Source organism: Taudactylus pleione, unplaced genomic scaffold, assembly GCF_031769625.1.
Source record: "Taudactylus pleione unplaced genomic scaffold, aTauple2 ptg001427l, whole genome shotgun sequence".
Classification (NCBI taxonomy): domain Eukaryota; kingdom Metazoa; phylum Chordata; class Amphibia; order Anura; family Myobatrachidae; genus Taudactylus; species Taudactylus pleione.
This window is the reverse complement of record NW_028285826.1, coordinates 554,862-576,714: the sequence shown is the minus strand read 5'-3', so window position 1 is coordinate 576,714 and position 21,853 is coordinate 554,862. Positions and strand designations below refer to the sequence as shown.

The window sequence follows — 21,853 nt, the reverse complement described above, 5'->3', positions numbered from 1 at the left end:
AACAGGGGTTCCAAGGCATCACCCTGCTTTTGGAGCTAATTGTATAATTTATTGCTCTATTGTGGAGCTAATTTCATATATTTAAATATCTATGTGCTCATACTATTGAATGTCATGTCTATTCATGTTATTTACATTTACTGTATGGTGATATACCTTGAAGCTATTTCTCATATCATTGCCCTTAATTGGAACTAATTTTATATATTTTCTTGTCCATGCACTCTGATTTTTGAAATTATTTTGCTCTGTCATTGTAATATATAAATCTCAGTTTGCTACTGATATTAAGGTATATCATTTCCAACCATTAGTGCTAGGGTCACTACACAATAGTCTGTTTTTAGCCATATGAATTAACTGCTGCTCTTACTCATATATCTAGATCCAATTAGAATGATAGTGTTACAGTATTAGTAGATTATGAGTTAGTAATGAAGAAAAACTCACAGACAGTCCTCTAGTAAGGAGAACACCACAATATAGATAATTATGTTATTTAATTAATTAATTCAAATTCTCTCATGAAAAAAAAAAATATTTTATTTAATAACAACAAACATAGAAAATATAACATTTTAAATAAATATAATTTATCCATTAAGGAGATTTTTCCTGTGATTTTTTGTATTGAAATTTGTATTATTTTTATGTTGTAATTTTGCAATATTGTTATTTTATATTTTAATTTCAAATAATATTTTTCTTAAAATATGACATTAATAATGTATTAAAATGGGTTAGCAATAAAATATAACCACCTACAGTATAGGGGTTATATCATTTTCAGGAAAAACAAACTGCACATCTCTACTTAGTTTTCCACCATCTTTAAATGCCAAAGTTCCACGTGTTGAATGCTGGTGGTTTGGGGTACTAAACTGATTTTCTTATGTTTTGTAGGAATTTGTTCATTGATTCATTTCATGTTTTCTCATTTCATTTCTGCTTGGAGATTGCATTGTCATGCAGTAGGTTCTAAGGAAACCATTGTTGCCATAAAAGTTGGACCTGATATTTTGTAAAAAGAAAAGGTAGTCCCATTGCTCCATCACTCTTAAGCCGGCCATACACGGTACAATATAGTAGCCGATCCGACATATTGGCACAATATAGCTGCTATATCGTACCGTGTATGGGCATGATATCATCCTGTGCACGCTCCCGTGTGGTCGTACATCACATCCCCAGATCTTACAGAAAATCCACTTGGTCTGGGGATGCAATGTATGACCCCATGTTGTGCTATGCGGGTGAGGGAGGGAGGTGCTGGCATATTGGGTGGTTGGCCATCACTTTGCTCCATGTGTGGGGACCACCCTATATGTCGGGCTTCGGATTGGCCATTGTCATACATAGTTCATATTGCACCATGTATTGGCCGCATTAGACATTTCTGGATCATGCAGCAGCCATTACGTGTCATCTACTACTCAATATAGATGCTGTGATTGTCAGAAAACCACTAAGGGGTTAATTTACTGAGATTCGTGTTGGTCGAGATTGCAATCTCGTTTGTGTTTTGCCTTTTTTTCCAACTCACAAATTTACTAAAGGAAAACTCGGGAGAGATTTATCTATTGAAACGGGAAATCTCAGATGAGGCCAAACTCACAATTTTTATGGAAAAAATACAACTCAGGAATTTACCAAGAATCATGATTAGAATCACAGGTGTAATTTCAGCAAACTCAGAACTAAACAGAAGCTTCAAATAGACTAACCCCTGAGCTGTGAGCATTGCAGAAAACATACACAGATCAGTGTAATCTGTGTATGTTTCTGTCTGTAATAAGTATCTAAATGGTTAATGTAAAAAAAAAATTACGTAGGGTCCCCCCCAAAAAAGCTAAACCAGCCCCGGGCTCCTGAGACAGTCCTGGTTTTAAAAATATGGGAAAAAATGCGTACGATACCCTTTATTTTTAAAACCAACACTGGACTCAATTCTAGCCAATGTGTAATGCCACAGCCAGAGGACCCATTCACCAGGTTACCCCAGCCAAAGCATTAACACCCCAAGACAGACAACCCAAGCTGGGGATCTCAGGGAAGGTGGGGAGCCCCTCAATAAAGTGGTTCTCCCTCTCCCAAGAACCACAAGCTTAATCTGAAGCCCAGGACTCTTACCTGCACCCCTGACCAGTGGGTGCAGGGGTAATAGTGTAAAGAATAGATGAATACTATTGTTATTTACAGTGGAAATACAGGTGCCAGCTGCCCTTTGGCACTTGCGGAACTACAAGTGCCAGCAGGCGCCAGGCACCATACCCCCACTGTAAGCAAAATAGTTAAAAAACACAGTACACACACACTGTAGATTTTACAAGGTTATTACACACCTAACTACACTCACACATAGTTACCTTCTGCCAGAAGCTCATGTCCCCTTGTCCAAGTAGAATTCTGTGAACTCACGCTACAGTTGAACCAGCTGCACTGTCGGTATTATCGGTGCCCGGCCTCCAAACCACAAGTAAGACCGGAGAGCGGCACCCCAGCCGCAGCCCTTTGAACATCCCTGCTGGGCATCAGAGCCTGATCAGCTCTGCAACTATAATAACCAGGGACCCGGTAGGATAAAGTTGTAAAATATTCACACAAGTGAGTGGTATATATACCTATAAAGAGAGACAGTAGCGACTGTTATACAGATGTTCTCTGACTATACTTATTGTTAATAATATTCCGTATTGACTTCAGATAGCAGTCCTGTGAACATCTCACCAGGAACTTTTGTTGGCTTACTACACAGATTTGCCAAGGTTGTTTCAAAAGCACGCACTGGTGAACTACCAAACAGGATTGACTGTGTATTTATAACAAATCATTGTGGGACACTATGTTGCAATTTGTCTCAACCTAAGATGTGTTACATATGAACACTATTAGTTTCCAGTGTAGTATTGAGACAGTACCAAGAGCTCCGTTACTATGTTAATTCTTTTATTAATTTTACTGCTATTATTGTGTATTTTATTTATGTTCTTAAGTATATACAGTATATACATTGATTAAACTATTTTTGCATATCATTGGATACCATCTCCCTGCTAAGTGACAGTGCTCCATATCAGAATGGCACTTTTTTTTGTTTAGCGGACCAGCTCCTCAGTGGTAGCAGCAACACATGTGAGGGACTTTGAGTGTCAACTAAAATATCATTATTTATTTTATTTATAGCACCTCTATATTTATATTTTCAAAATATAAAACACAGTTTAGTCTAGGTGCAAGGGCTGCAAAAAGGTCCACTAATATACCAAAAGATGCAAGTGCAGTGTATAAAGCCAGCAAAGCTGTTACTCTGTTAGGTGGTTATTCCTCCATGCTATTCCAAGTACAGCAGATCAACTATGGAGTCTTTATCAAAGATGTTGGTCACTGCCAAAGCAAATACTTAATTGTAGGTAGTATATACTTTAATTAATGCACCTTTGTGATTTTCCTTTGGATCGAGTACACAGCCTATGTTATAGCCCTTTTACACGGGTTGAGTATGCGATCCCATTGCTGGTAATGCCGGCGGTCAGAATACCGGCAGTGTAATCCTGATGGTGGAAATCTGGAGGCATTCATGTAAGTATTCTAACCTTTCACCTAACCCTACACCTAACACTAACCCACCTTTCCTACAGCATAACCCTAACCCTCCCCTTCCGCATCCTAACCCTAAGCCTGACCATAACCATCCCCTCCCACAGCCTAACCCTAACCTTCCTCCTAGTGCCTAACCTTAGCACCTAGCCCTAAACCTAACCCTAATACTCACAGTAGCAATTGCAGGGGTAGGGATTCCGGAGCCAGGACTCTAATTACTGTCGGGATTCTAGTTCCGGGATTCTGTCCACTGGCATTATCTGCGTCAAGATGGTAAATACACCCTTTTCACACATAGTTCAAAAACCTGGGTTTTTGCACATTAGCATGCATCAACCTGGGTTTTTTCTATGTGTGAATGCAAATAACCCAGGTCAAAGTTCCAGGTCCTTAACCCTGCCCTGTACCAGAGTCGGGGACTGAGACCCGGGAAATTTAAGGGTTGATAAACCTATGTATTTCCCAGGTCATCGATCTGAAAAAGGTATTAGAGAAAACTGTTTGGTTTTTATAAAAAAATATTTATGGCAGAAGAGAAGAAGGAATATCAGCATATAAATTACAATAACCTAGTGTGCACAATTAGGTTCAGTTTAACAAGGCTTCTCAAACTTAATAATCATTTTATTTTATTATCAAAATGTATACAGTTTAAATTTTTTTAAATCATTAATTCTATTAGTTTATATTAAACTCACAACAGCCCACAAATGAACAATATACAGTATTAATCCATCGTAGAACTCCAGAGTCTCATTTAGAAGTTCCGTGTTTAAGGTACTGTATGTGATTTGAAAATGCAAAAAATTTCCTTAAAGTCCCATCTTTTTAAAAAACAATTTCCCCTATGAAGGGTAGATTTTACAACTTCCAAAAAAATAATTTAATACCAAGTAGCCATGGTACTTTACCACCAGCTAATTGATACCCTGGGCTAATTCAATTAGCCCTGAAGCAGGCACTTATCAGGATGTGTTGCCTAATCAAGGGAGGCATGGCCGTACCCCACTTAGAAAAAAAAAATTATCTGCTGAGGCGCTGTGGAGGGGAGTGCTGTGAGCCCATCAGCCAGGGGCAAAACCAGGGGGGGCCACAATCAGTGTGATTGCTCCCCCCCACCACACACAGACAGAGGAGAGAAGACTGCGGCTGGGTGCTTTGTGGACATGTTTGCGATTACTGATGGCGCTTGGAAGGTCTTGGATCAGGCAAAGTCCAATGGGGGAGCTAATGCGGTGGAATCTAGGTGCTCCTACATAAACTGGTATACATGGTTTTGCAGATTGTTATTTAGATACTAGGCCGGAGGATTTCCTCAAAGTATTTAAATATATGCCGCTGATTCATAGTTTATGGTTGACGGCTAAAGGGAATGGGTGGGTCCAATATGATGAAGGTTTCAGGAGGAAATATGAGGGTCAGACGGTCTTCAAATTTGGCTTGAAGGACATTGAAGTCTGGCTGGAGGTCATGCAGCATGCTAGGCCGGTGTCTGAATTTGTGGTGGACAGGAAAAATTCCTTACCATCCTGCCTTGGAATCAGCAGATCCGGAAAGAGAAAGGATACACTATGTGTTCAACAATGCCCAGTTTAGCAGGGGTACCAATTGTAAATTCAACCATGCCTGCATGGTTGTAGGGGAAGTCAGCCTGCTAAGGACTGCAGTTGTCACGATGGTTTCTTCTAGTGTTCAACTCTGGAAAAATGGTTGATTCATAATCCCATTAAGGAAGAAGCATCCTTTTTTTTAAACGTTTTTAGTTCGGGTTTTAGGCTACCTTTATCTTCAGAGGTCACGGTTGTTGCCAGGCAGAATTTGAAGTGAGCCTGTGATTTTCCCGACACTGTTAGTACACCTAACAGTCAGTGGTCTCCAACGTTAATTGAGGTGTGAGCTAATTTAGAAAATGAAACCTCTTGAAGAGCTACTAAAATTGTAGAAAATCTGGCTAATAACTGAACAATTAATGGTAATTTAATGAAAAATAAATGTTTCATAGAAAATAACAATGCATTTAATTATTACAGTGATATTATTATAGTTTGTAAATAAAATGTGAGCACAGGCACATTTCACTGTTAATTACCAGCTCCAAGAAGGTACGTGCAGTAGAGGAGCAAAATATACAGGCAGGGCTGCTGTGTGATTTTCCGGCAGGGCTGGGCAGTAGCCAGGAGCTCCACTGTAGCATAGACGCCATGGGTGGAATCACGGGGAAGCACATCAGGTGATTGCTGTAGAGGCTACGGCAATCACCTGATGTGCTTCCCTGTGGCTCCACCCATGGCGTTGATGCCATGGGGGAGCACATGTCTGAGATCACTTCCTCCTAGTTGACTCGGTAGTACTGCAGCTAGGTGAGCTACCAAAATTAAGTCCGCGAGCTACAGGTTGGAGACCACTGGTGTAAGGTGGCAGATGTCAGGCTAGGATGCATGTGCATCCCTTTTCCATCCCCTCTGCTTCTGGGTTTGTGCCCCTCTCCTTTAGGGGTGGTACTAGTGTTTCAGGTCCTTTCTGCATTGGTGTGTTTTGGCTACAATGAGTCAGTACGGTATTGCCCACAAACTGGATGATTTCTTGCTGGTGGGTCCAGCCGACACCAATGTATGTAAGGAATTATTTTCAGTTCAATCCCTTTTTTTCAGTTATGGGAGTACCAGTTGCCAAAGTTAAGACTAAATGGGCCCATGATGCAGCTGGCTTATTTGGGTATTGATATCGATACCTTTCTGGGTCTTTGCCGCTTGCCTTCTGACAAAGTGCGTAGGTTGAGGGAGTTGCTGGAGAGCTTTCTAGCAGTCAAGAAGTTTAGTCTTATGCAGATGTGGTGCTGTTGGACCTACTTAATTTTTTGTGTCTGGTCATTCCTATGGGTAGTGTTTTCTAGAAGCATTTAGAGAGGGCCACCACTGGTTTAAAAAAACTGCATCATTTGATTCAACTCTTCATACACTTGAAGAAGTATGTGCATGTTAGAGTTTTTGAAGGATTTTAATGGGGTCCAATATGGCTGCTGCCACTGGTAGGCAACTCTGAACTCCAGTTGCTTACTGACGCCTCTGAGTCTTTGGGTTTCAGTGCATTTTTTAAGGGAAGTGGTGAGCGGAATCTTGGCCAAATGAGTGATGTGTACAAGTTTTGACCATGAAAATGCTGCTCTTAGAGCTTTTACCGAAAGTAGTTGCATTGGAACTTTGGGCACATGACCTTAGTAACCTGCAGATTGTTTTTGGTGCAATTACTTGGGGGTCATCCATGCTATCAATAAGCAGAGGGCTGAGTCCATCCCAGCTTTGTGTTTATAGAGGCATTTAACTGTGCTTTGTTTGCAGCATAATATTGACTTTAAGGTGCAGCACATTCTGGGTGTTGAGAATGGGATAGCTGATGCTCTACATTGTTTTCATTGGGATAGGTTTAGGGATCTCATGCCATTTGCTTGCCGGGTTTGTTTACCTTTTCCTATTCATGTGTGGCAAGTCATTAGGTTGGTATAGAAGGGCTTGCTATGAATGCTTTTGCTCCACATATGCTGAGGACATATTCGACAGCTTGGTCCGATTGGCAGGGTATCCTCACATCTCAATGTCAGGGAGGTAAGAGAGTGCATGATCACATGTTAGAATTCATGTGGGGTAGGCAAGAGTTAGGGCAATCACTTTGTCTGGCACTTCCTTCTTTTCACATCTTTATAGTTTGGTCAACCCAACCAAATCCTCTCTGTTATCTAAGGCTAAGAAGGGTTGGGCTAGGGAATAGACAGGTTCATGTGATTCCTGCAGACCTATTGATCTGGATCTTTCAAAGAATCTGATTGTTGCAGTCTCCGGAATAGCTTTAGATGAGTATGAGGCATTTCTTTTTAGTTTGCTTTTTTCCCTCGTATTTTTGGGTTTTTTTCGGGTAGGGGAGTTAGTTGTGTCAAATAAAAAGCCAACCACCTCCGGTTTGTTTGTTATTTTGGAATGTTATGGTTAAGGAGGATTTTGTTTTCTGTAAAATCATAGATGGATCAGTTAGCAAGAGGTAACTGGGTTTGATTTCTAAACACACTGATCCGACCATTTGCCCATTGGCATTATGGGGCTGGTTTAACTCGTTGTGCCCAGTTGGGGGGTATAAATGGCTAGCGCATGCCAAATTATCTGCACTTTCTAAATTTCAATTTATACAAGAGGAAAGAAAGAAAGTTTGTCTCTTTGATGGTGCACTACACTATAAAATATTTTTATATAAAAATTACTAGATCTTTATTAGGTATACATTAAAAAATGTTCCTGTAGGACAAAAAATAGAGTAAAGAGTGATTGTGTATCAAATTACTATGAAAAAGTGTAATAAAACAGATTGAACCTCGCAGTGTGTCTTCTTTGTTTGTTTTATCTTATACTATATGAAAAGATTTTAGTCACATAATGTTAGGGCCACTTTATTCTTTTTCAGAGTTCTAGATTTGATGACTTGAAACAAAATTGTGAAGGGGAGAAAAAGGGAGGTTATTTGGATGATTAATTCACCTCCGGTTCACTTATGTCATTTGTTATTATCACAATGGTACTATTGTAAAGTTCACCCAGATGAAGGGGGCACCCTCCTATCTAATAGCGTCAGATATATACTAGGGATGTGAGCCGACCGCCGTGTTTTGGTTTTGGATCTGTATCTCCTTCAAGGTTTTGGATCTGCATTTTTCAAGTGTTTTGGTTTTGGATCTGGATTTTTTAAATAAAAAATAGATAAAAAGATTAAAAAATAGCTAAAATCATGTAATTTATGCAATTCAAAACCCGAAATTTGGATTTAAAATCCAAATTCAGAACTGCGAAAAGATCAGAACCACGACCAGGATTTACCCGGATCTCCTCAGGAGATTAAAACTGTGACTCGGATTCACGAAATTCGGATGGATTCAGACTTCTGGAGAACCGAACCGCACATCTCTAATATGTACCTGCTATTACTATTCTGTAGTTATTCTCATAGGTTTGTGAGAAAATATCTTATGCAATATGCGGCCCTAATTCACCCTTTTGTTTAGTTTATTTAAGTACTTTTACATTCAGAGTTAATCCAAACAAAATCTTATTCATCACCATTCAGTTAGTACATACTCATCTATTATACTAAATGGGGTATATATGCTTATTGAGTGTCTTATTAAAAAAAATATTATTAGATGTTAATATATCTTATTTTTTTATTTCTTATTGGTTATTACGGCATATATCCCATATATTTTATCACATTTATAGATTACTCTTTGCCTAGATTGATAGTATATATTTATAGGTTAATAGCGTACACCTATAAATGATCTATGACATGGTTCATCAGTAAGGGCATCGGTTGTGTATCATTCCCATTACTGGTTTAGAATAGATGCTCTGAATGAATATTGTGCAGTTAAGGTGAATCTGTTATACAATTTTCCAACTGGGGTATCACAATTATTAAATGTATTTAGGAGAAATATATGGATTTTATATTCTGCTTCATTTAGGAATCAATATTCAGTGTTACACATTGAATTAACATAACTTGTTCATGTGTAGTCTCCTTGATAATTCCTTAACAATATAATCTATTGGCTTTAATCTCCAACATTAAACAATGAACAAGATATGTTATTGCATATATTCAAAAACCAGTAATGGGCATGATACACAACCGATACCCTTACTGATGAACCATGTCATAGATCATTTATAGGTGTACACTATTAACCTATAAATATATACTATCAATCTAGGCAAAGAGTAATCTATAAATGTGATAAAATATTTTTTAAAAAGACACTCAATAGGCATATATAACCAACTTTTAGTATAATAGATGACTATGTACTAACTGAATGGTGATGAATAAGATTTGTTGGATTAACTATGGATGTAAAAGTACTTTAAAAACTCTAAAGGGTTAATTAGGACCGCATATCACATAAGATATTTTCTCTATAACCTATGAGAATAAATAGAGAATAGTAATAGCAGGTACATATGTGATGCTATTAGATAGGAGGGTGCCCCCTTCATCTGGGTGAACTTCAAAATATTACCATTTTGTTGATAACAAATGATATCCGTGAACAGGAGGCAAATTAATCCTTCAAATAACCTCCCTTTTTCTCCCCTTCACAATTTTGTTTCAAGTCATGAAATCTAGAACTCTGAAAAATAATACAGTGGTCCTAACATTATGTGACTAAAATCTTTTTGTATAATATAAGATAAAATATATTACCTTGCAGGTAATAAATTGGCACCAGTTATCTGATTTATAAATACAGTACCTTTGCTGTTTGAATATACTGATCTTATAGGTAATATATTGGGACCAGTCATCTGATATAGAAATAGCAGTGCTATTTGAATATACTGATCTTATAGGTATATTGTCATTAATTATTATCTGCAAAAACCAGAGTGACATAAGGTCTGGCTATATATTAACTCCTAGATACATAGGATGCTTTTTTGGGGTCTGTTTGTTTGTATTAGAATTTTATGATCTGCATCTGGTGTGGGTGAGGTTATTGGGAGGAGGGGTGCAATCAGTGACTACACATGTATGATTCCCTATATACTCAGTAGGTTACAGGCTGCGAGCCTGTTATAAGGTTGCATAAGTTTTTCTTTCAAAGTGGCATTATATACACAGCAGAATTTAAAGAGTTAGACAGGAGTTAAACAGGAGGAACACAGGTGGAAAACATTTAATAAGAACTATTTACAACTTGGAAACAATTGAAAAGGATCTTCTGAGCTTCTGGATACCCTGCAACTCAGCCACAAGCTCTCAATATAACCTGGGCACACCTTTTGCCAAGATCCTGCTTCAGCATTGCAAGCAAATACCACTTAGTTTGCTGCATTTTCATTTTTAAATGTATGTTTTTTTACTTTACACTGTTTATATAATTCCTGTACCACTGTCAATTTATGTCAATACCACTGTAGTATCTATCATTGTTTAACACCTGTACATCTCTATGAATACTTTTTCCGTAATCTAAAGTCCTGCAACTTTAACAGCTCCGAACTCATTTTGTTTATTATATACTATTGTAGTTGAGCCTTTACATCTTTACTCTTCTTCCTTTTATCTGATTTTATTGACATCTTTACTGTACTGTTCCTATATCTCACTCTCATCACTACTACTGCTGTTTCTCTCCCAATTCCCTCATTTACACTATGTCTCTCTCTTCTTCTGCTCCCCCCATCACTCAGAAGCTACATAATTATTTCCTCTACCACCAGTTCGCATCTCTTTCCTCCCTCCACAGTCTCCTCTTTCTCCTTCCTCTCCTCTGTCCCTCTTCATCCCATCTAGTACTCTCCACTGCATCTCCCATAACTCCTAAGCACTGCTCCCTCCCTTTTCCCCTAGTAACACCTCTTCATCTCAACCCACACCACACTAAAACTCTACCTTGCCCACCTCCTGCTGTCACCCTTTTTCATTCCGAAGCCCACCATATAACCACACTCTCCTTATCCCCCTGCACTAAATCAATCTCAACCCCACACTATAGCAATCCTATCAACCTCCTTCTCCCTCCTCCCAACTCTGTCCCTCTCTCCTGTCTCCTCTGGAAAGCCAGTTCTGTCTATAATCAATTGGTCCCCATCCAGGACAGCTTCATCTCCAACTCCTTGAATCTCCCAGCCTTCACCAATTCATGGATTCACCCATCTGACACCACTTCTCCTGCAACTATCTCCTTTGGGGGCCTCACATTCTTTCACACTCCCTGGCCTTGAGGCTGCCACAGTGTTGGGGTACTTCTATCGTCTGATCATTTCCACCAACTCTTACATACTAAACTCTCCATTTTATTCTTTCCATTCAATGCTCATGATATTTGCCTCTTCCAACTTCCTCAAGTAGCTGCCTATGTTTGCCCCCCTGGACTTAGCTCAAAATTCCCTGATAACTTTGCTTCCTGACTCCTAATCTTCAAATGGTCTCTCAAGACCCCTTTCTTCCTCAAAGCTTTCCAGCGCTCATCCTAAACTACTGTTCCTTCCTCACAATCCAGCCCATCTGTGTCAACCCTGTTTGTCTGCCCCCTCCCCTTTAGAAAGTAATCTTTCATGAGCAGGGCCCTCTTCCCTCACGTGCTTCTTTTCCTTACTTATACTTTAATTTACAACAGCACCTAACACTTGGTTGCTTACACCATGCTGCTTATTTAAGTGTTATGCAGCAATATTTATAAATCATGTATTTGTCCCACAATGTTGTACTGTTATTAACTATTTCTTGTGTACTCATTTGTTTATGTACTTTGTAAGGTACTGTGGAACCCTTGTGGTGCCATATAAATAAAGGATAATAATAATAATAATAATAATAATAATAATAATAATAATAATAATAATAAAACAAAGAAGACACATGGCGAGGTTCAGTTTGTTTTTATTACACTTTTTCTAGAGATATGCGGGTTCAGTGTTACTCAGTTCTTTACGCCAAAATTAGCACAAGTTCAGATTAGTTCGGATTTATTTTATTGGCTATCCAAAACACATGATAGCCGATAGCCAATAAAATGCAGTTTTTGAGATCCAAGTAAAACCGAACCAGCACATCTCTAACTTTTTCATAGTAATTTGATACACAATCACCCTTTACTCTTTTAAACCATATTTCGCTGATTATTGTTCTACAGGAACATTTTTTAATGTATACCTAATAAAGATCTACTAATTTTTATATAAAAACATATGATAGTGTAGTGCATCACCAAAAAGACAAAATTTCTTTCTTTCTTGTATAAATTGTTATTATTGTCAATTGGCAGCACCCTCAAGCTTAATTAAATTTTGTAACAATGATTATGGGGTTTCTCTATTCCATATGATATGTGCACATGCACTTATCCCTTTGATCCTTCTGTTAAATTTCAATTTACTAGTATGTTGAATAAATGTTTAGTGGCTCTTGGTTTGCATTTAGATCTTTACAGCACGCACTCTTTTAGAATAGGCATGGCTACTTGCGCTGCAGCTCGGGGTTCGCCCATTGATGTGATTAAACAGCTGGATCGATGGAAGTCGTCAGCCTATTTTGTGGGGCAATAAGCTGTCTAGTTAGTTGTGCTTCCCACAAGTTGGTTGGGAAACCCAGAGGCCTTAAGAATCCCGCCACTTTAGGTGAATTAAGTTCTTTCCAAATTTTTTGCCCTCATAGAGGTTTTTGTGGTTTTCACCTTCATGCTGGGTCACCCAACCCTTGTTCCCATCTTTCCCTTGCTAGTTGTTCTGGGTTAGGTTTCTGTTGTGTTTATATATTTTGCTGACTTTCACACATCTCTTGCAGACCAATCGGCTGTGGTTTGTAGGCCATTCTTACATTTATTGAGCTAGTGTTCACCTTTTAGAAGCTGAGGCCGAGTCCAGTCTAGGTATAGAAGAGGTCAGCTGGTTAGGTGTCAGAGATATGTGGTGGAAGAGTAATTCTCGGTGTTCTTACAAGGCTAAGTGGGGGTTACCCGATTGGATTGTTATTCACTTGGGGGTAAGGACCTTGGTGCATGTGCATTAACACCATCAAGACCTGCAGTCTCTGGTGACTGAGTGGCAAGGAGTTAAATTGGTTTAGTCTGATGTGGTTCTGCTCTGCTTTGGATAGGGTCTGTAAGAAGGTTAATGCCGCTGTGGCCCATTTTGTGGTTAGTTTAGGTGGGTGTGCTGGTTATGGTATGAGGAGATACCATAACCAGCATACTATAGTTTTACAGGCCAGATGGAGTCCACCTGCAAGGTGAGGGGTTGGAGATTTTCATTAGGGATTTGGTTTCTTTTTTGTACTCTAGTTTGTTGTGGTGGCAGCCACGCATAGCCCAAGTTACGTACCCACAAGTGGGTATGCGTGCTGCGTTTGCACCCCCAACTCCATAGGATTGCATGGTGTGAATGCTGAGCATGACATGGCGAGGCACACGCAGCAGTGGCTAATCACATGGTGTGATGCGTGTGCACATTTGTAGTGTGATAGGTAAATATGCAAGAGGATTCATCTGTAGCTCACTTTTTGTGTGTAAGAAATTTGTCCATTTAAGTATCATGTTGTCACAGACACAACTCTTATGAATGAACCACATTCATAGGGATGAGTGGTATTACCCAAAATAGAAATACAGTGTCATAGACAATATCTAAAATGGATTTTATTTTCTTAAACAGAATTACAGTGTCATAGGCACTATCTCTAGTGAATTTTTAAATACATTTTATAAGTGTTATTTTCAGTGCCGGATAAAACTTTTCTTTTTACGGCATGCCCCATCTATAGCAATAGGGACTGCCAAATGATTGGCAGCACTGGCAATGTGGCTGCATTTTCTGAGGTTTTCCTTGCTGTATAGAGGTGTACAGGGTGATTTAAACTCAACAAAAGGTATTGAATGTTGCAGCTTAAGGGGCCTATCCACTAGGCGACCTGAAAGACAGAACGACTAGCGTTCAGACCCTCAGGTCACCGAGGTGCCGTGTCCACACTGAACGGCGTTCACTGAACGTCATTCAGTGCAGGAGACCGACCTCCTATCTCTGAACATGCCGAACCTGATGATTATCGTCAGGTTGACGAGCATGTTCAATAGATAGTCAGGGTCGGCAAGGACCCAGCATGCATGCGCGTCGCTGGTCCTTGCCGGCTATCCATCACATGAGTTTGTGAGCGATGCAACCAAAACCTCCTGGTTTTGGTCAGATCATGCAAAAAGTCATGTAATGTATAGGCCCTTTTAGAGCTAGCAGATATAAATTCTTGGCCCATACTTTTAATTGCAGCTGTTTTATGTCTCGTGTTGTACTTGTTACTTTGAATGTGACTCCAAGGGGTATAGTAAAACACTTTGCACAAGTGAAATTAACACCAATAATATTAAATTTTCTGTGTTCCCATTTTCAAGAAGCTAAACCAAGCAGTATTTAGGAGACAACGTGAAAGGTTTATTTAAATGAAAGGGTCACTACTAATGGTGTAGGAGCTTGGACTTATGGGCCAGATTCAGACATGTAAGTTAATCCGATGATGAACATACATCTCCAATGGTTAGGGTTCTGTTCCAGTGCAGGATCCGTTCTGCGCATTTGCAGAACGGGTCCTGCGATTATGCTCACAGACCCTCCTAAACCGCAGCATGGTTTGGTGGGTGGAGCAGGGGCTTGGCTGGTCAATGTTACTAGAAATAGGGGGGTGTTACCCTTGTTTTCAAAGAGGGACGAGGCCAAAGTCTGCTTCTGCGGAAGCAGATTCCTGCTCTCTGAAGTTACCAGCACCTGGTCAGGCTGTGGGAAGCTTCAGTTCCCACAGCCTGAATAAAAGGTTGAATCATGGTGACCATCGGATGCGGTGCTTGTGATGGTGCTTATAAATGCAGCAAGAAGGTGTCTATTATGCAGTATATATGCAGTTTTATATAAAACAATAAAATCTTATTATTTTTTAAAATAAATGGAGTCTCACAATAAATGGACCACCCATTACCTATAGCAGCATCCTTGACAAAATAGTACGAAATGAGTTGGAAGCTGTCAGAGCTACGAATTCGATTTGACATCAACCGACCACATCCAGTTCCCAGTTAGCCATGGAACTTAGTGGCTGGAGTGGACAGCAGGCAAAATGACCCACCAACACAAGTAGAAGCCATGGAGGACCAGACAGAAAGATTAGAGTAAGAACAGGACCTGTAATACTTCTTCCTGTATATATCCAGTTGCCGCAGTCCTAGCTCAACTATATTCACTATTTGTAAACAGAAATTAAACCAGTGGTTCTCAAACTTTTATGAATCATAGCGCACTAGAGTATCAGCATTTCTTTCATGGCACCCCAAGGGCAAATATTCTTATTGAGAAATGTATGAAAAATTATTAAACTAAGTAATTTATGCTAATCTGTCATCCTTAGGGTCAGTTATGTGGTGGTGCACAGGGTTGTGCTTCTGTTTGTCCACATATATTATGATTGCCAGCCACCAGCACTGGTTTTGCCTATCACATTGACCATAAATAATTTGATTTGGTCCTGGATCATCAACCTATAGCAAACCTGCAAGTGCCTCAAAGCACTCAGTTTGGGAACCACTGGCTTAAACATTTTTTCAATTGTTGCAGTCAAGTGTAACTTTTTACTTTTACAGGTTTGTATGGTTTTTATTGTTACACCACACGTTAAACACAATTTTATGCTACAGTTCACATTATATAAACCATAGTGCTTGTCATTCTCTGGGATGAACAAAGGAAAATATGATCACTGGAATGATCAATGGAAAATAAAACCATCTGTACATCCCTACAAGATGCTGCAGCCAGCATCCTTGTGTGTGTCTTTAGCCAGTATTGATTCTGCGACTATATGCAAATACCACTACATGTTCTTTCCTGATGCACATCCATTTGTCTGAATGTGCAATTGACTGAGAAACTCACTTTGAGTATCTTCAGATGCTGTAATACCTCTTGGTGTATCTTTAGATGCAACCATCGGTAGCACCATAAAAATTGCACCAGCCCTATGGTAGGTGCAGATTTTCCATATGAGTATGGCCTCCAATGTAAGCATTTCAGCATTTGTGTGCAAACACTTCCATAACACACCCTCAAGATGGACCATACATCTGAACAGCCACCTCCCAGTCACTGCCCAGGAACACCCAGCACATTTCCACTACATTTCTGATGCCATGTGTCTCAAACACAACAGCGGCTGTGCATACACCCAGTGTTACACATGTGCTGTACAAGGTTTTATGGATTTTTGCACACTCGCAACTCCATGAACATCAGTAATGTGTGTGACTCAGCATCATTTATTCCTAATACATGAATACTATACCTTACCATTTATAAATTCAGATTTTTATTGCTAGTTTATTTATATTTTGAACAAAAGCCACAGATATAAGCTATCCTGTATTTCCCTAAATATAAAAGGGGAATTAGGGGGCTCTGAGGCATGTAAAGGGGCATAAGGAGGCTCTGGGCTGCCATATAATGGTCATGAGGGGGCTCTGGGGCATATAAAGGGACATGTGTGGACTCTGGGCTTCCATATAATAGGCATAAGGGAGCTCTGATGCTTATAAAGGAACATAAAGTGGAATGGAGACATATAACGTGGCATGAGGGGGCTCTGAGGAATATAAAGAGGCATGAGGGGGCTCTGAGGAATATAAAGAGGCATGAGGATGCTTTCTGAGAATTGTAATATGGTGTCCGTGCTTTAAGGTCCTATTCTAACATTGCAAGGTTTTAATCTATGGGCTATGTTATAGATATGCTTGGTATGGTATGTGTGCTTTGTATTGAAATATTGTCAAAATCTATTAGCAAAGTCCTGGTGTAAACCACCTGAAACCAACTTTAGGGTGGGTGTTCTTATAACATCAGTCCTGGTAAAGGTCGCTGGTTTACAAAAACTCTAGGCAGTTATGTTCTTCTGTATCTTATGTGAGGGTTGTAATAGGTGATACTCAATTGAGTCCCTGGTGGGCAATGTCGTAGTAGAGATGTGTCTTTCCCTCTCCAACTGGTGTCTGCTCGGAAAACTGCCACTCCACCTCAAAGATTCACATAAACAAACCACAGTATCAGGTGCTGATGGACACTATTGTGCAGAAGGCGGGTAAACAGTCGCGACGTACCCTTGAAAAAGTCCCCACATGGGATGAAACGCATTGGGAGAACTAGCAACACCACTTTGTATATTGATTTTGACCTTTTAACCATTACCTTCAGAAAAAGATGTCTGCATGATTTATAGTTGTATTTCTGCAAAGGTTATCATTGGACCTTGTGTCCCCTGCCCTCCATACCCACACACAGTAACCATGCAGAGAGAGTGCATCTGGTGAACCAGCAGGATGGCGTCGGAATCTGGGTAAGTTGCAACTGTTTACCCACCTTCTGTACAATAGTGTCCATCAGCACCTGATACTGGGATTTGTTTATGTGAATCTTTGAGGTGGAGTGGCAGTTTTCTGATGCAGACACCAGTTGGAGAGGGGAAGACACATCTCTACTACGACATTGCCCACCAAGGACTCAATTGACTATCACCTATTACAACCCTCACATGATACAGATGAACATAACTGCCTAGAGTTTTTGCAAACCAGTGACCTTTACCAGGACTGATGATATAAGAACATCCACCCTACAGTTGGTTTCAGGTGGTTTACACCAGGACTTTGCTAATAGATTTTGACAATATTTCAATACAAAGCACACATACCATACCAAGCATATCTATAACATAGCCCATATATTAAAACCTTGCAATGTTAGAATCGGACCTTAGAGCATGGACACCATATAAAAATTTTCAAATTACTTAGGAAGGGTGGGATACCTTCCCGATGTACAGCAGCTAGAGGTACTAAAACTCAATGGCATGAACCTTGAAAGAAATCTATCTATGAGGAGGCTTTAGACTGCCATATAATGGGCATGAGCATCTGTTTGCATATAAAAGGGCATGAGGTGGCTCTTCACTAAAGTGGTAAGAAAATGGCTAGAAATATGACATGTAAAATGGTTACTGTTGTATCGGCCATTTTTTTCAACCTCACTTAAATTCTTCCTATTTTTTAGTTACAGAATGTTGCAACATAGTTTGTATTTCTGTGTTGTAGTTACTCATGTAAATTATATTGTGATAAATCCAAAATGCTATTTTCCAAAACATAATAAGCAGCTTCAAATACATCTTGATTTTACCATTTAGTTGTTGTGTGCAACCAGTGGGGATTTAAGCAAAATTATTATTTTTTTAAACCTCAAGAGTCCAATTAACCACACATTAGAATGATGTATACTAATAATGAATCAAATGGATACAATATATACTGTATATAAATAATCTGTTTTCTAAATTATTATTTTGAACTTTGAAATCAGACTTGCATTATGATTTACTAAAATTATATTTAATTATTAATTAAAATACACAGTACATATTCCTTTTGTCATTTTACTATTACAACTTGAAAAAAAAATATTATTTGACTATTTTTGGCAAGTTCTTTTTATAGGTTATTATACATTTATAATACTGGGTAAAAATATTGTACTAAGTTTAAATATATAATGTTATATTTATGGGTGTAAAGGTTTTCTTCTTTGGTGTTTTGGTTTGTCTTTCTATAACATGCAGGTATAACTATTGTTGCTGCTTTGCTAGGTAAGCTTTGTACATTGATTAGTAAACTCTACACTTGATTTAATTTTCTAAATTGTTTTAAGTGGGTAAAATATAATTATTGATTAGCTACAACATATTTGTATATGTTCACACACGTGAATTTTTTGCAAAATTTTGTGCAACATGAATTTTAATATGAAATCAGCCCATTTTGCAGAGGAGTAATGTTCCCTCAAAAAAATCTGAAATTAGCTCTTAATTAACCAGTCCATGTAAAGGTACTGTACAATGAAAAAAAAACTCTATTTGTAATCTTCACATTTCACAGAATTTCTTGTCAATAAAGCTGAGATAGTATAGTAGAGCTGTGGTTTGGTTGGGGGTATAACAACAATCAAGTTTTATGGAATAGTTTCTTATACCAACGTAGTACTGTATATATTGTCCAACATACTACTGTATATAATACTGTCTAACTACAAAATGTGAGGAGCAAAATATTAGCAATAGCCCTTTTTTAATGTTTGATGTTACAATACCTAACAAATTAAGTATTTTTTTGTATTTATTTTAAGTGTATTTGAAGATATTTTTATGATTACATTGAGCCTCAATTTTTTTTTAACAAATACAATTGTACAATGTTAGAATTATACAAGTATAAATACACTAACAGAACTGACTAACAGCACTTATTTATAGAAACCAAATTATTAATTTGTACTTATTTTATTCATGTTCCACATTTGCCCTTTTTTCTTCAAACAACACCACTTAGCTAAAATATTTTATAGATTTGCAGACCAGCATTTTCATGTAAATCTACTTACACAACCCTGAATAGGAAATTTAAAATAAAGTATAACGGTATGTTCAAGAGAGCTGCATGGAAATGCAGGTTGCTTCCAAGATGAATGGGAGCAGGGACAAAAATAAGTAAAAATGTAAAAAATATATACATAAAAAATATGGTCATAAATGGGTAAGATAATAATTTGAGGTGCAGGACTTCTTCAAGATTGAAATCATTTCTAAGATAAAATTGCAGATTTTATAATGACACTGGAAAAGCTTAGAAAATATATTAATATTTTTTTTTACATGCTGATGAGCTCATTATTTTCTAGGTACCTTCATTATGAATTCATATAACCAAACTATGCAAGAATACTTTATTTTACTTGGGCTATCTAATGTTCCCAAAACAAAGATTGCCCTTTTTGTGATATTTACTTTTATATACATAACATCTTTAACAGAAAATACAGTACTGATTATGCTTACACAATTTACTAGTAAGCTACAGACACCAATGTACATGTTTATATGCAATCTATCAATCTTGGATATTACTTTTACATCTGTTACTGTTCCAAAAATGTTGTTTGGACTTCTTGTGGATCATAATTACATATCCTTCATTGGGTGTTTCACTCAACTCTATTTCTTTCACTTCTTGGGCAGTTCAGAATGTTTCCTTTTAAGCATTATGGGTTATGACCGGTATGTCGCCATTTGTCATCCACTACGTTACTCTCAGATTATGAGTCGAAGAACCTGCATCCACCTGGCATCTAGCTGCTGGATAACTGGATTCTTCTACTCAATGGTTCATACAATATTTACGTCAATATTATCATTTTGTGGCTCCAGAGAAGTTAACCATTTTTTCTGTGACATGCCACCATTATTGAAATTGTCCTGCACAGACACAACAAATAATGTTATTGTCATTTTGGGATTGGGAGGTCTTGCAGCTGGCGCATCATTTTTATTGACTATAATATCATATATTTATATAATTTCTGCCATTCTTCAGATGTGCTCTACAGAGGGAAGACATACTGCATTTTCTACATGTACATCTCATCTCATGGTTGTATTAATATTCTATGGTACTATTCTCATCATGTATCTAAGGCCTCAGTCAAGCTACTCAATGGAGCATGATAAAATGCTCGCTGTGTTTTATAATATAATAACCCCAATGTTAAACCCCATGATATACAGCATGAGGAACAAGGAGGTCAAGAATGCTTTTATAAAATGTTTTAGGAGCAAATTATAAATATAGAGAAAAACAGGGCAAATAGTGGAGGAAGGAATGCTCAGCAACTTACCACTCAATATTGCAAAATGCATATTTAATGTTTGTTTTATTAGAAATCAACAAAAAGGGGGGCATTCAATTAGCCATGAAAAGGCAAAAAGAGTTTTCGTACTGTTCATGTATGTATTTTGCTTATCGCATCTATGAGTGCTCCCATTTTTCGTGCAATCTAATTCCAAAAGTCACAATGCAGCATTTATGTAAAATTTCTTCCTGGTTTTACCCGCGATAGGTATAGGTGAATATGGAGAAATCTACCTGTACCATCAAAAAAGGCAAAGTGATATAGGATAACAATATAGAAGTGTATTGGTGGCTCTAATAAAAGTATTTGGGGTTCTTAAATTGTGTCAAATGGCTGTTTTATGCATATTTCTAAAACACTCAAATAATGATAGAAAACGTGTTTTTTTTGCAAAATTAATGTTCTTTAAATTGAGGTGCAAAAAAATACCTATAACTATATATTTGTGTCATTTAAAGACACTTTTTAAAAACCTTCAAAATACATCTCCAGCACCATCCTGCAATTGTAAAAACACCTGTCCCATTTAAATAGCACCGCCCTAATACATGTCCCATATGAATTAACCGTTTTTCCTGCGCTTTGCACATTTTCACCACAAAAATGACGTTGTTATTAGCCAAATTAAGATAATTAAAAATTAATTTTGCCTAATTGGTCATAAAGGAGGGTGTCCTAGTGGTTCTGAATTAAATCCCGACATTTTTAAATAGGGATTTTCCCCAACTTTTCCCCTGCTCAGGAGGTGGTGAAAACGTTTTTGTGAAACCTGCATGTCAAGATTCACACCCGCGAAAGCCGCAGCTAATAGGATTGAGCGATAAGTATAAATTGCACAAAAAGCCCTTTTTTTATGAAAAAGCGGCTTATCGCAGCTAATTGTATCTCCCCAAAGTATTAAAGCCTTAAACATAAATTTTGGTCATATTGCATATTAGTTGTATTTCAAA

At 38.1% G+C, this 21,853-nt stretch overlaps 1 protein-coding gene across 1 annotated transcript; it reads left to right on the top strand.

Moving 5' to 3' along the window:
* Positions 1-19,906: 19,906 nt before the first annotated feature.
* Positions 19,907-20,836, top strand: LOC148442653 (olfactory receptor 5V1-like). The gene has a single exon (XM_088463690.1). The coding sequence runs from the start codon at positions 19,907-19,909 to the stop codon at positions 20,834-20,836; it is 930 nt and encodes a 309-aa protein (XP_088319816.1).
* Positions 20,837-21,853: the final 1,017 nt, after the last annotated feature.